A 15071-nucleotide genomic window follows, 5' to 3' on the forward strand; every position below is an offset into this window, starting at 1 on the left:
AGCAGCCCGAGCTCTGCATGAATGTAGGGCAGGAATAGCAGCTCAGTGTGAGCTCGTACAGCTTCCTGCCAACGTACACATCCCTGAAGCAATCAGACAGTAATTCCCATTGGGCAGGAGTCCTCGGTTGAGCTCACCGACGGCACAGAGTAATGAACTATTGATTCCGAACTCAGATTCAGACCCAAGATCATGTTCTCAACACCCCAGACACATAATCCCACCTATCAACTTAGTATCCACGCTTTCCATTATCTGCTCCTGGAGAACTTCCCAGAGCCGATCGGTCCTTGACCGTTGCTTGCTGCATTATCTGTTTAGGGGAGCTGGCTGTTTAGAATGCAGTTGCTATGCATGCTTTTGGAGGTACTTGTAATGTGAGTGGGCACTTGAGCGTTGATATGCATACAGAGAAATTCACTGGTCCAGATACACGGCAGCTATATAAAAGTACAGTGAATATTTCATGATGCCATCTGGAGAGTGAGATATCTCTAGAGAAGTCCAGAGCGCTCGCTGCATTCCTCAAATTTCCAATGGCAAACTATGTTTTCTTTTTCTAACACTCAATATGAGACTTTCCCAGAGACTGCTGATTCCTCGAATCCTGGCAAGGTGGATACAATTAGTAGCTGTATTTACAATTCTGCCAAAAGGATCATCTTAGGATGATTATAAAACACTGAAAGGCAATGAAGCATCCAAAATCACAGCGAACGCTTTGATTTTATCCATTTAGCATGGCATAATAATTTCTTTTATGGGTGTAGGTTTTATTTCATTTGCCAGTTTGTTGTAATAGTTAATCAATGGTTGATTATGTTCACCTGTATCTAGTTGAGTTTCTCTTTTGCCTGTGTATGTAAGCCTGTGTTTTCAGTTCAGTTGTGTCAGTGCTTGTCTTTTCATATTGTATTATAGCTGTTTCAGTTTGCATGTTTTTCCCTGTTTTTGCCCACGTTCCATTTAATAAAGTTGCAGCAATTAGATCCACAACATTTTTTTAATTGGGCCTTTGACAATGAAACTGATTTCTTTCAAGTTGATTGAATTGAGTTGAGTAAATTCAAAGTAAACTGAATTGAGTTAAATGAATTCAAAGTGGTCAAAAATGTAATAAACTTATAACTTGTAAAGGCAGCAGTTAAACATACATTTTCAGTTGTTGTTTTACTTCAGAACTTTCAAGTAATAAATTAATTTTTTCAGTAGAACGACATTTGAGTGATACATTTTATGATAACAATTTTTATGATAATTAATGTGCTTGTAAGTTTAAATAATTTTGGTTCCAAAAACATTTTTACTATTCAGAATTAGTTATTGGTAAAATTTTAAAAATATTATTTTTAAAGAAGTCTCTTATGCTCACCCAGCTGTCTTTATTTGATCAAAAATACAGTAAAAGTTTAATATTGTGAAATGTTATTACAATCTATTTTAAAACGCTACCAGGCAAAAGTTTTTGAACAGTAAGATTTTTCATGTTTTTTAAAGAAGTCTCTTCTGCTCACCAATCCTGCATTTATTTGATCCAAAGTACAGCAAAACAGTTCAAATGTACTATTTAAAATAACTGGTTTCTATTTGAAAATATTTTAAAATGTAATTTATTCCTGTGATTTCAAAGCTGAATTTTTGCATCATTGCTCCAGTCTAATATCTTTCTAATATTCTGATTTGCTCAAAAAAATATAGAATTTTTCCGGTTTCTTTGATGAATAGAAAGTTCAGAAGAACAAAATGTACCTGAAATAGAACTCTTTTGTAATACTATAAATGCCTTTATCATTACTTTTGATCAATTTAAAGCATCATTGCAAAATAAAAGTATTAATTTCTATAATTTCCTTCTTAAAAAATATTTATACACTGAAAATACTAACTCCAAGCTTTTGAATGGTGTAGTGTATAATGTTACAAATGCTTTTTATTTCAGATAAATGCTGATTGGATCTATTAATCAAAGAATCCTGAGAAAAATGTACTCAACTGCTTTAAATATTGATAATAATCAGAAGAAAAAATGTTTCTTGAACAGCAAATCAGCAGAATTATTTCTGAAGGATCATGTGACACTGAAGAAAATGTAGCTTTGATCACAGGCAAAAATGTAATTTTTAAAATATATTCAAATAAAAAGCAGTTATTTTAAATAGTGAAAATATTTCACAATATTACTGCTTTTGCTGTATTTTGGATCAAATAAATGGAGGCTTGATGAACAGAAGCAAATTCTTTAAAAAACATTAAAAATCTTACTGTTCAAAAACTTTTGACTGGTAATATATATTTTAAAACTTAATTTATTCCTGTGATCCAAAGCTGCATTTTCAGCATCATTACTCCAGTATTCAGTGTCACACGCTCCTTCAGAAATCACTGTAATATTCTGATTTGCTGCTCTTAATATTTTCGTGGATTTTCTGTTTTTGTAGGATTCTTCCAATAATAGTTCAAAGTTAAAAAGAACAGTATTTATTTGAAATGGAAATCCTTTTGTCACATTATAAATGCCTTTACTGTCACATTTGATCAATTTATAGTGTGTATAGATTTATACATACATTTATTAAAGTGTATATAGAAAAAAAATCAAATTTAGAAGATAACAATATAGCAATATTGAATGTTTTATTCATGTTTGTAATTAAAAGTTGCAAGTTTATGGATTCTGTTTCTAAAAGAAATCAGAAGTCTCATGAGATTTATCTGGAAGTAAATAGAACGCACATCATAAAAGAAAAAGAAAAACAGCACATCCACACAAGAGCAGGAGAAGGATGGAGAAGAATATCAACTAATAGACACTACAATCTGATAATAAGCAGAATTGAAAAAAAAAAAAAACTTCATGGTAGATCTAAAAGTACAACAATGGATCACATCAATATAGCAAATTGTGTCCTGATTGTACCTTCTATAGTTGTGGCCAATGGACCATGTTAATTGATAATAGAGTTTTTCAAAAGGCTAAAAAACGAACATGCTGAGCACTATGTTCTGCGCATATGTACCATAAATGGCATACTAACCTCTCTCCACTCCTTAGTGCCAATTCCTTGAACATACAACACAACAACTGCAAAGAGAAAATGGAAAAATAATGGTCAAACACAGAGAGAAACAATCGATAAATTGATAAACAACATGTGCACAGTGAGTTTCCTTAAATGAAGCTAATGGATGCTTCACTAAGAGCTTCATCTTACCATCTAAATTAGAAAATAGCTTGGAGAAGTGCCTACTTCATGGGATGTGTGCAGTATGGAGTATTAGTCCAAACTCCAGGCCTGTTAAGTCTAAGTGTGGAGCAGCAGGTGTGAGAATCTAACTCATCAATTACTCCACTGAATCATTCAAGAGGAGTCCAAACAGGAAATATCCTGACCGACAAATGGGCCGCAGCTCTATGGGTGGTTGTTTGAGATGTCGTCAGAAATGTCTCTGGCCAACAAGCTTTTGGCGGAAATACGAAAATTCAAATATAAAGAATTTGGAATTGAACATTTGCTCTACAATCTGCTCACAGACCTCATGCTATCACCAAAAGATGCGGAAGAGCAATCAGTTGTGAATCTCACTGAGAAAAATTGTCACAGGAGGTTCATTCTTAGAAAAACTGTTGCCTGAATATTTATTTTTTATTTTATTATTTATTTATTCATTTCTTAAACTGAAAATAATCCTTTTCTTAAGATTTAAAAAATACATACATTTTTGGAATATTCAAAAGTAATATTTTTAAATAAATAGAAAAATCCTGAAATATAGATTTTCAAAAGTAACTCATTAACTTCTCACATTACCATATTGTACTTAAGCCAATAAAATTGAAAGAACTGAAAATATAAATTAAATAGTGATGTCAGAATATTAAACCATTATTATTATTATTTTTTGACTAAAATGCGAGGACAAAAATAAATTCTGCATAAAACTTTTTACTTCATGTGGTAGTAAAACCTTTGTATTTTAATTTTGATTTAAATTTAAGCTCTAAAATTATCATTATTTAATGTAATCTATATTGTATTATAGATTATACGATATATAATTATAAAATATTTAAATAATTAGAATTATAAATATTTTTATATATTAAAATTATACACTACCAAATTTTTTGTTTTTTTAAAGACGTCTCTTCTGCTCACCAAGCCTCCATTTATTTGATTCAAAGTACAGCAAAAATAGTACAATTCTGATTTTTTTTACTATTTAAAATAACTGTTTTCTATTTGAATATATTTTACAATTTAATTCATTCCTTTGATTTAAAAGCTATTTTTTAGCATTATTACTCCAGTCATATGTTCCTTCAGAAATCATTCTAATATTCTGATTTGCCATTTAAAAAACATTTATTATTAATATTATTATGTTGAAAACAGCTGAGTGATGTTTTTAAGGTTTCTGTAATTAACTATTTCAAATATTGATAGTAATAATAATAATAAATATTTTTTGAGCAGCAAATCAGAATATTAGAATGATTAGATCATGTGACTGGAGTAATGATGCTAAAAAAATTCAGCTTTAAAATCACAAAGAATTACATTTTAAAATAGATATAAGTAGAAAGCGGTTCTTTTAAATTGTAAAAATATTTCTAAATTTTACTGTTTTTGTTGTGCTTCAATCAAATAAATGCAGGCTTGCTGAGCAGAAGTCACTTTGTTAAAAAAAAAAAAACATTAAAAATCTTACTGTTCAAAAACTTTTGACTGGTAATTATATAATCTTTTTTAAACATATATGATTTTTAAAATGTAATGGTTATGAATGGGGATATGCCCAAACTGACTGATATTGTAAATAAAAAAACAAAATAGAGGTTTATGTATTTTGCTTTACACAGTAAAAATCATGTAACGTAAATAAGTATCCTCTTAATTATTTAACACCCAATAGACACAAATGCATTTCCCCCCCTGAGAATGGCCTAAGAATTTAGTCATAACTAGCAAAACCAAATCACTCCAAAATAGCATTTCTTGTTTTTCAAGATGCAAATGTTACTCGAAGCATGGCATTACGAATGCATAATCTCTCTGTTGCACTGAACAAGATGAGAATGACCACATTCATTATTTTCAACTCCTCGAAAAATCTGCAGTAACTACACCGGGCCGGCTAATGTTTAACGATTTCACATAAATTACATGGAACAATCATCAGAGCACAAAAAGGCATTTCAGGAAGAGCAGATACACCTATTCAGGTATGACCTTTGCCAGATCAAGCGAGGAACTGATTTAGAATAACTCTCAGTGCAAATTATGGCAACTCAGATGTCAGTCAAGCGTTTGATTGCTGTGAGCATTAGGGTGAGGGGATTAATAAATGTTATAATTTTGGCTTCTCTGACTAAGGCAGGTTTAAAAAGGCAAGTTTTTTTTTCCAACTAGGAGATTACTTTGGAAAGGAAAGTAGCCCCTTTGATACTACTAGAAAAAGCAGTAGGAAAAAAAGACATGTCCTGAGGGTACAACACTTTCAGCAATAGCTTCACATACCAAATAGCCATGAATAACTCATCTGAAACCTTCCCACTTGTTTTCAAGGCAACAGCAAAATAATTCATGTGAAAAGCATTCATGGCTATTGACATCATTTGGGAAGGAAAAATGCTTTGTGTTTCTGCTCAGCGGTTATACCCTCTGAGGGAAAAATATAAAACTTTGAATAATGCAGTAAATTCGGCCACGTTTATATTATCATGCAAGACGGCCATTTTATTACCCTTAAGAATAGTAAATGCAACTCAGTCAGAATTATTATATGCTCATTAGTCAATCAAGACAATTGCTCTAAATGAATATGTAAATGCTAGTTATAAATATAATAAAGCTTTTAATAACACAGTTCGTAGAATACTGTCCAGTACACAATGTGCTCTGCAAAAGTGGTATTCAGTTATCTAATAAAAAATAAGAAAGCCTTGATTATTTTATTTATTAATATACCTTTTGTGTAAACTCATATTTAATAACAGGTAAGGAAAGCAAAAAAAATAATTTTCTATATATATACAGTATGTGTTTTGGAAAAAATAATAGGTATCTAGGTATTCCATGCATACAGGAAATCTGCATACTGTGCATATGCATAAATAGTATGATAATGTATGATTCGAAACAATCCATAGTCTACTTGTGTCAAGCCTCACAGCAAGAAGCAAAAAGATCAGGACTTACCTGGCGCTGACCTTGAGAATGTATCAACATCCAGCAGATTCCTGGAGAAACAAACAAAAAAAAACGGAGCTGCTCAAGCACAACACAGACTGGACAAAATAATTGCTGGCTAAAATAAGCCAACAAAACCTATCTAGAGGAGATTGGTTTATTGTGCTTAGAACAGATGGATGCACAGAAACAAAAGCAGCTTCTATGTTTGTCCTATGTGAACAAAGAGACTCATTGATGCTCAGGTCAGAGCAGGCTTAGGTTTTCTCTTGCCAAACATCAATAATGAAGGTCATGAACATTTCAAGTACACATGAAATCAAAACAGACCCTACTGACTGTATTGTGCTTATTAGGAATACAGTTGCCTTGTGTTTTTTTTGTGGAAACCCTTGATAACAGTTTCCTCTGAAAATAAATTGTTAATAAATAAATAATTCATCTGCTGCAAAAGTTTACATACACCTTGCAGAATCTGCAAAATGTTTATTATTTTAACAAAATATAAAATGCATGTTATTTTCTATTTAGTACTGACCTGAATAAAATATTTCACATAAAAGATATTTACATATAGTCCACAAGTGAAATTAATAGTAGAATTTATACAAATGAGTCCCTTGTTCATCCTGAACAGTTAAACTGTCCACTGTTCTTCAAAAAAATCCTTCAGGTCCCACAATTTTTTTGGTTTTTCTGCATTTTTGTGTATTTGAACCCTTTCCAACAATGACTGTATGAACTCATTCACAACTATTACATAAGGTTCAAATGCTCACCAATGCTTCAGAAGGAAACACGATGCATTAAAAGCCAGGGGTGTAAACTTTTGAACATAATGATGACGTCTACATTTTTCTTATTTTGCCTAAATATATATTTTTTATTTAGTACTGCCCTTCAGAAGCTACAGAAGATACTTACATGTTTCCAAGAAGACAAAATAAGTTAAACTTATCCTAATCTTCAAATTCTAAAAGTTTTCACCCCTCCAACACAAAGCATTGTGTTTCCTTCTGAAGCATCAGTGAGCGTTTGAACCTTCTGTAATAGTTGCATATGAGTCCCTCAGTTGTCCTCAGTGTGAAAAGATGGACCTCAAAATTATACAGTGTTTGGAAAGGGTTCAAATACACAAAAATGCTGAAAAACCAAAGAATTTGTCGGACCTAAAGTATATTTCTGAAGAACAAAGGGCAGTTTAACTGTTCAGGACAAACAAGGGACTTATGAACAACAACAACAACAACAAAAACACACACACACACACACACACACACACACACACACACACACACACACACACACACACACACAGCTGTGGACCATTTACGTAACAACACAGTATTAAGAATCAAGTGTATGTAAACTTTTGAACGGGGTCATTTTATATAAATTCAACTATTATTTTCTATTGTGGACTATATTATGTAAATGTCTTTTATGTGAAATAACTTATTCACGTCAGTACTAAATAAAAAATAACACATTTTGTATGAGCTCTCTTATTTTGGTAAAATAATTAACATTTTGAAGACTCTGCAAGGTGTATGTAAACTTTTGACTCCAACTGTATATAGCATATGTCTTACCCTATTGACTTTTTAATTCATGTTTCTTGTCTTATTATGTTTAATTCATTAGACATGCCATTATAAAGGAAAATGAATTTGTCTTTATAATCTTTTATCAAAATGTATTAATTTAGTGTTCTTCAAAATGACTTCGCTTTACAGATAAATTCTTACTTTTCAACAGCCAGCTTCCACAATCCTATCAATTCCCACTTGATAAAATCAAGTCTCATCCTACATTCTTCTCATTCCATATCTTGTTTCAATTCAAAACGCATCATGCTACAGAAGTTAAATGGGTTGTGAACAGCATTTCAAATTGACCTCAACTCTGTCAACAGAAATATATTTTAACAAAGACTGCCGATAAAAGTAATGTTTCATAACTGCTCCGACGGCAACAACATCTATTTAATGTTTGAGTTTTCATCCATCAGTCTGTCATTGGTCTCTGACGGTGCATTTAAATTTAAAGACCAGACTGCGTTAAAATGGACATGATGGATGGCCAGTAACAGGAACCCATAGGTATTCTCTCACAGGAGAATTGTGTTTGTGGAATAAATAGATAGAGGAATAGAAGAAAGGCTAGGGAAGTACAGCAGAGAGCACATTAATCCATCCGACTGAGCAGAGAATCGATTCCATCTCTAGTCTGCAGGATGCGGCTCTGAGCAACAGGAGGTATTGCCTGACATCTGGTGTGACGCCAGCTGTGACGTTTTAAACCCGAATAAACGGGTCCTGAAGCTTTGGCATCTCAACAGGGAGCGCTTTCACGTGCACCATACTGAGGGGGATCCCTCGACATACCGTGTGGCTTCGGTCGTTGAGTTTTAGGTGATGACCTTGATCACTGAAATAACACAGCTAACTTCGTACTTATGCATTCGCCTCTGTTATGCTTGGGAATATTCATCACGTTAGTCAAACATTTGAATTTTATTACTGGATGTAATCAAATCACCCAGCCAGCTAGCAACCTCCAAATCAGGTTATGAAGATCAGTTGATATATAATTCAAACTTTGACGCACTCAGAAAGAGCCCAGTAGACCTACATATCTGTAGCCTGCTGTCTTCGGTTTAAACAAGACACCATGAAATCTTCCCTCAAAGGAAAACAGACTGACAGTACAGTACAGCGATTTCCTTTCTGATGCTGCCAGGCTTGAGTCATACATTCAAAACCAAAAATCTACAGAGAAAATGTTTTCCTTTGCTTCTCCAAATATGATAGGAAAGATAGGAATTTACAAGCAAACGCAACAGATCCTTTAAGATCTCCGGGTCTCAGAGTCTTCAACACATTCCCTCGCTCTGGTTTCCCTCCAGACTCTCCCTTATCGAGTGACACAACGGCATCTGCTGCAATCTGTGTTGACAGTGACAAACAACCTTGATGAATTGGCTTCCCCTGTGAACAGCTTCCACAATTTGCCGGCATAATGCAGTGACAGAAAGACACTCTTTCACTAACTTGTTGCCTTGCAAAGTGGTAACAGCTTTGAATGCTTGTACGCTACTTCATAATAGATTAAAGTTCTCCTGTGGAGTTTTGAATACGGGCAACTACTCAAAGTCATCAAAACTGTAATTGCTGGTTGCTTTCAACACTAATTCCTAGAGAAAAGCACCGTTAGTATGCAAAACACTAATTAAATATGGCCAAAAGTATGTGGACACCAATTATAAAGAGCTGAGCTGCCTCTCACCAAGGTTCTATGAGTAGGCTACACCATTGAAACTCTTGGTGGGCAACAAACTGTTGCAACAAAGTCATAATCACAGAATTCCTTAGAATGTCATTGGATGCTCTAAAACCACAACCGAGCAATTCTGCAGGTCTTTGAGCTCTTTTATTGTGACTCATGTTTCGTGGGACGCTCCACATCGCAAGGGCAATGCTGTACCAGGTGGGCTATCGAGCAAGTTTACTACATCAGAAAAGTCATACATATGGAGCTGGGTATGTGATGCATATGTCAAAATATATTAGTTTACAAATTAACCACCATGGTAAAAGTATTTTGAGATAATAACAGCGTTGCACAAGAAAAGGTGTGAAAGTAAATCTATTAATTGATAATCTGCTACGTAATCAAAATTTCAGAATAATAATCACACCAAGGTCCTATGAGTAGGCAACACCACTGAGACCCTTGGTGGGCAACAAACTGTTGCAACAAAGTTAGAATTACAGAATTCTCTAAAATGTCACTGCACGGTCTAAAAATACAACCCAGGCTCACCGAAAAAAAAGTGCCTGTGGCAACATTTTAGCAAAATGCTTGTTGCTGCTTCTTGCACATTTAGTGAAAGTTATGGTTTTATCCAAGACAGATAAACATGAATCTTGGAATGTTTTATTACATTGGTTGCTGTACATATTGCAGCAGTGAAATGTCCATTGATAGGTGTTAGAAACTTAACTGCACTTGAAAATAATGTACCACCAATACTAAATCTAACGATAGTATTGACAAAAGCAAATCCAAGGTAAAAATGCATTTGCTTAAGCAATCATGACATTTTAGCTTGATTCTACAAGTTTTTGAATTTTTTTGTTGTGACTCGCGTTTCATGGAACGCTCCATATTGCACTTTCAATGCTGTACCAGGTGGGCTATCGAGCAAGTTTATTACATCAGAAAATCCATCCATATGGAGGAGCAGGTTATGTACTTCATACATCAAAATTGTATTAGTTTACAAATCAAGCACCATGGTAAAAGTATTTTGAGATAATAAAATAGTATTGAGCTGTGAAAGTAAGTCTTTATTAATTAATAATCTGCCCCGAAATATATATATATATATATATATATATATATATATATATATATGTATATATGTATATATGTATATGTATATATGTATATGTATATATGTGTGTGTGTGTGTGTGTGTGTGTGTGTGTGTGTGTGTGTGTGTGTACATTTTTGTCAGTATTTTTTAACCTAGGTTGTAAAATTAATTAATTTACCCAAAAATATAAATTTGGTCATCAATTACTCACCCTCATTTAATTACAAACCTGTATATGTATTTCTTTTTCTTTCAGTAGAACACAACAAATTATATTTTGGAAAAAACAAAAATGTGTTAATTGTTTTAAATCATCGATTCTGGCCAAAATACAAGCCCATAATCCATAATAGCACTTTCTCCAGGGAAAAAGTATCCTTTTATCCTCTCTCATCAAAATCCACCAACTGTTTTTGCTTGTAAACAATACTTGATCTGTGTATATTTCTCTTTTAATTCAGACGAGACAAGTTTATCACTGAAGAAAGCAATATTATGGACAGATGACTTGTATTTTAGTGGGAAGCAATGATTTGAAGTTAAAAACATCTTGATGAATTTGTTTCTTGCAAACACGCAGCTTATTGCTTAACAAGATGTTAATTAACGAAGCAGAAGTGAGTGGATTACTAGGCTATTTGGATGGCATGATTCACTGCAGAGGATCCACTGGTGAGCAAGTGATGCAATGCTCATGTACTTTCATAATCATATTCTTTCAACCACGTAGTGTATTAAGTTCACAAACCCAATCCATTTGTTCTCTGTCCTGCTACACTTTTTTCACTGCTACGATGTCATGCCACAAGACACTGCCTCAAAGTGAAGCAAAAACCCATTGGGTATCTAGAAGCGGAGCGTATTTCGTTGCTGTATTTCATTTTTTATAAATCCTGATCTGTTGCATTCATATCCCAGCAGGCTACTATGAAATATGTACCATGAGGTACCACTTGCTCCATTTTCTTGCCCCCGTCTTCCACCTCAGCCAAATTACTGCTGAAGGCTCAGCGGGCAGAGCCTGGCGGCCGCAGATGTGTCTCATGTATAAAGAGACCTCCCTTGGATATCTGGGCAAGCAGTGTCTGAAGTGAAGGCTTTATGCAAACACACAGACAGCATCAGCAGTCAACACATTCATTATTCAGGAAAGAGTCTGTGCTGTTGTTTGTTGCCAGTGGTGTCTGTCCAACAAGGAGAGAACGGTCCAGAGGGACACAGTCAGGGAAGAGGTCAGCCAGGCATTAAAAAAGGTCGCCCTTTTATAAACACAGATTAAACTCTGATTTGGATTATACAAGTGTTGGTTTCATTTACATTTTATGAAATGCAACAAATCAGAAAACGCAAAACACTCATGTAGCTAAACAATCATTTCTTCAGGCAGCAAAGACTTGACATGCAGCATAAGACAATTACCAGCTATTTTTAACATGAAAGTTGAAAGTAAACATAAAATATGACTCTGTGATTAACATAATTATCACATATGAACAAGAGAAGGGGTCAAATGCACCTAGAATGCCTAAAAATGCTGTCTAAGTAATGAACTTGTTAGATTTTGAGAGACATCTGCAAGTCATGAATGCAAATAGACAAACTCGGACAATCAGATTCGCCTAAAACCATCACAAAAAAGCATGTGACGGTAATACCATGGTACAGTTATGCTGTCAAAAAATACATATACAACCAAACATTTATGATTGACTCGATGTAAAACTTAAGAGTAGAAAAAAAGACCACTATTCTGAATATTAGGGAGACTTATGTAAAAAGTAGCACTTAGTAACATGGTACTGCCATGTTTTTGACATGTAGAATGGTATTACCATCACTGTACCATAGTATTGCCACAGAACTGTTTTGTAAGGTTTGGTTGTTGCTGCCCTATATACCATGGTGCTGAATGATTACCATATTCATGTACCATGGTTTTTATACGGAACTCGAATTCCCCTCAAGCAAAGTGATACGAGTCTCACAGATGCATACCTTTTAACACATTTTACCAATAGTTAGGCTAATTCTTTTTGCTTAACTCTTCAGTCGACTAACGTTATTTAGTTTTTTAAGACGATTGGTTTAACGGAATCTTCTAAACGACCAAATTCAACTGTATTTTAATAGTTAATATTTTTCCAACGAACAAAAAATATAGACAGCGAAAGCCGAACGAGAAAAGACACAAAGCTTTTAACAGGTAGCGAATTATGAACATTAGTAACGTTAATATTATAAAAAAGCGATATTCGCTCTTACCTGCACGAAACGGTGATCTCTATTTTGGTGGCAGGTACGCTGCTGTTTAACGGATCAAACTCCCCGATCGATGCCATTGCAGCTCCTCGGGAGTTTGAGATAAGTCTTCAAATGACTCCAAAATCTGGGTCTCACTCGTCTCAGGTCACAGGTGCGATATAACCCAGCAAACTGTCGTAGAAATGTGGCTTTCCTTACAGAGCGAACATCATCGGTCCGTTTGAGTCTGACCCCCTCGCGCACCTGAGGAAAGAGCGCGCGGCCAGGAGTGATGCGCGCGTTTGATCGGCAGGTAGGGTAGAGTCAGACTGGACCTCCTCTCGCCCTCCCTAAGCGCGGACACTCCGACTCTGCTTTGAAAACTTAAATTGAAAACATAAATGTTTAATATTACAGCAGCCATCCAATATTTATTAAATGTGGTGTCAGATATGGATCTGAAACCTTTGGGGACGTTTAATCTATTGATGTGGGGAAACGATTTTCAAATATCCAGTTTTCCAAACGCCCACGGCTTTTAAAATCCGCTTGAGCTGAGGTATAAACGTCGATGTTGCGCAGTATAAATAGCAAAAAATACTCAAGTACTCCTTAGAATCTGCTGATAAATCGGAAGCGCTATGGCTGTGTCTCAAAATCTAGTGAGCTGGCTGCGTAAACAGCATTTTTGGCCATCAAATGTTCGAAGCGCATTTACGATGTGCATAAATGTTGTCTGAACTAACAAAAAGCACCAAATATTCTTTAATTCAATTACAATAATGCCATGGTACACATCAGTCACTATTCAAAAGCACAATTGTATTTTAAATTAATACAGTTTAAGTCAAAAGTTTACATACCTTGCAGAATCTGCAAAATGTTAATTATCTTAACAAAATAAGAGAGATCATACAAAATGCATGTTATTTGTTTATTTAGCACTGACCTGAATAAGATATTTCACATAAAAGACATTTACATATAGTCCAAAAGAAAAACTAGTAGTTGAATATAAAAAAATGACCCTAATCATTTTTTTTTTTTTTTTTTTTTTATTAATAGTTGTTCATGAGTCCCTTGTTTGTCCTGAACAGTTAAAACTGCCTGCTGTTTTTCATAAAAATCCTTTAGGTCATCTTTTCACACTGAGGAATTCAAAAAGTTTCACCCCACGCCTCTTAATGCATTGTGTTTCCTTCTGAAGCATCAGTGAGCACTTGAAACTTCTGTAATAGTTGTGTATGAGTCCCTCAGTTGTCCTCAGTGTGAAAAGATAGATCTCAAAATCATAGTCACTGTTGAAAAGGGTTCAAATACACAAAAATGCTGAAAAACTCTATATATAAAAAAAAAAAAAAAAAAAAAAATGTGGGACCTAAAGGATTTTTTTGAAGATCAGCGGGCTGTTTAACTGTTCAGGACAAACAAGGGACTCATGAACAAATATCACTAAAGAAAAAACACTGGTAACAACACATTAGTACGAATCAAGTGTATGTAAACTTTTGAACGGGGTCATTTTTATAAATTCAACTATTATTTTCTCTTGTGGACTATATGCAAATGTCTTTTATGTGAAATATCATATTCAGGTCAGTACTTAATAAAAAAAATAACATGCATTTTGTATGATCCCTCTTACTTTGGTAAAATAATTGACATTTTGCAGACTCTGCAAGGTGTATGTAAACTTTTGACTTCAACTTTAAATTAGTATTGTTTCGCTGGAAAATCAGAATTCGGTTTTGTGTCAAAATCTAGTGAGCTGCCAACATAAATAGCACTTTTTGGACATAAAATGTTTGATTTAAATGTCTGAAAGTCTGAAAATGCTGCCACATTAACAAAAAAGTACCATAAATATTGACATTTTGTAATACCAAGGTAGTCAATAAAATGATAATCATTCATTTTATCGAAGCACCATTTTATTTATGTATTTTCAAATTAATGAATTTATTGTTTTGACCATAAATCAGAAACTACTTTGGTTTAGTCTTAAAATCTAGTGAACTGCCTACCTAGACAGAAATTTTGGGCATCATATAGTGCTCAAGTTGCTTAAAAATACAGTCTTAACTATTTGAGCAAAATGTAATAATTAAACAATGGAATGGCATGGTTTAAAAAAATGAAGAAATCTTTCAGTATATAAAAGTAGCTTGATATAATATCATTGCCATAGCATGATACCACCACAGTAGTTTTTGTAAGGAGGAATTCGGCCAACATTAGAACTTTCAAAATGTTTGATT

The 15071-nt window shown here is 34.0% G+C and overlaps 1 protein-coding gene across 1 annotated transcript in view; it reads right to left on the minus strand.

Annotated features, from left to right (window-relative positions):
- cpne9 (copine family member IX) overlaps positions 1 to 13057 on the minus strand; it is a 67590-nt gene extending 54533 nt beyond the window's left edge. The window contains exons 1-3 of the mRNA XM_073823123.1: positions 12835 to 13057; positions 6201 to 6241; positions 3036 to 3082 (exon numbers count right to left, since the gene is read on the minus strand). Of these exons, the coding sequence (XP_073679224.1) occupies positions 3036 to 3082; positions 6201 to 6241; positions 12835 to 12911 (165 nt within the window). The 5' untranslated portion in view covers positions 12912 to 13057. The remainder of the gene's footprint in view (positions 1 to 3035; positions 3083 to 6200; positions 6242 to 12834) is intronic.
- Positions 13058 to 15071: the final 2014 nt, after the last annotated feature.

This window comes from Garra rufa, chromosome 18 (genome assembly GCF_049309525.1).
Source record: "Garra rufa chromosome 18, GarRuf1.0, whole genome shotgun sequence".
Lineage (NCBI taxonomy): Eukaryota > Metazoa > Chordata > Actinopteri > Cypriniformes > Cyprinidae > Garra > Garra rufa.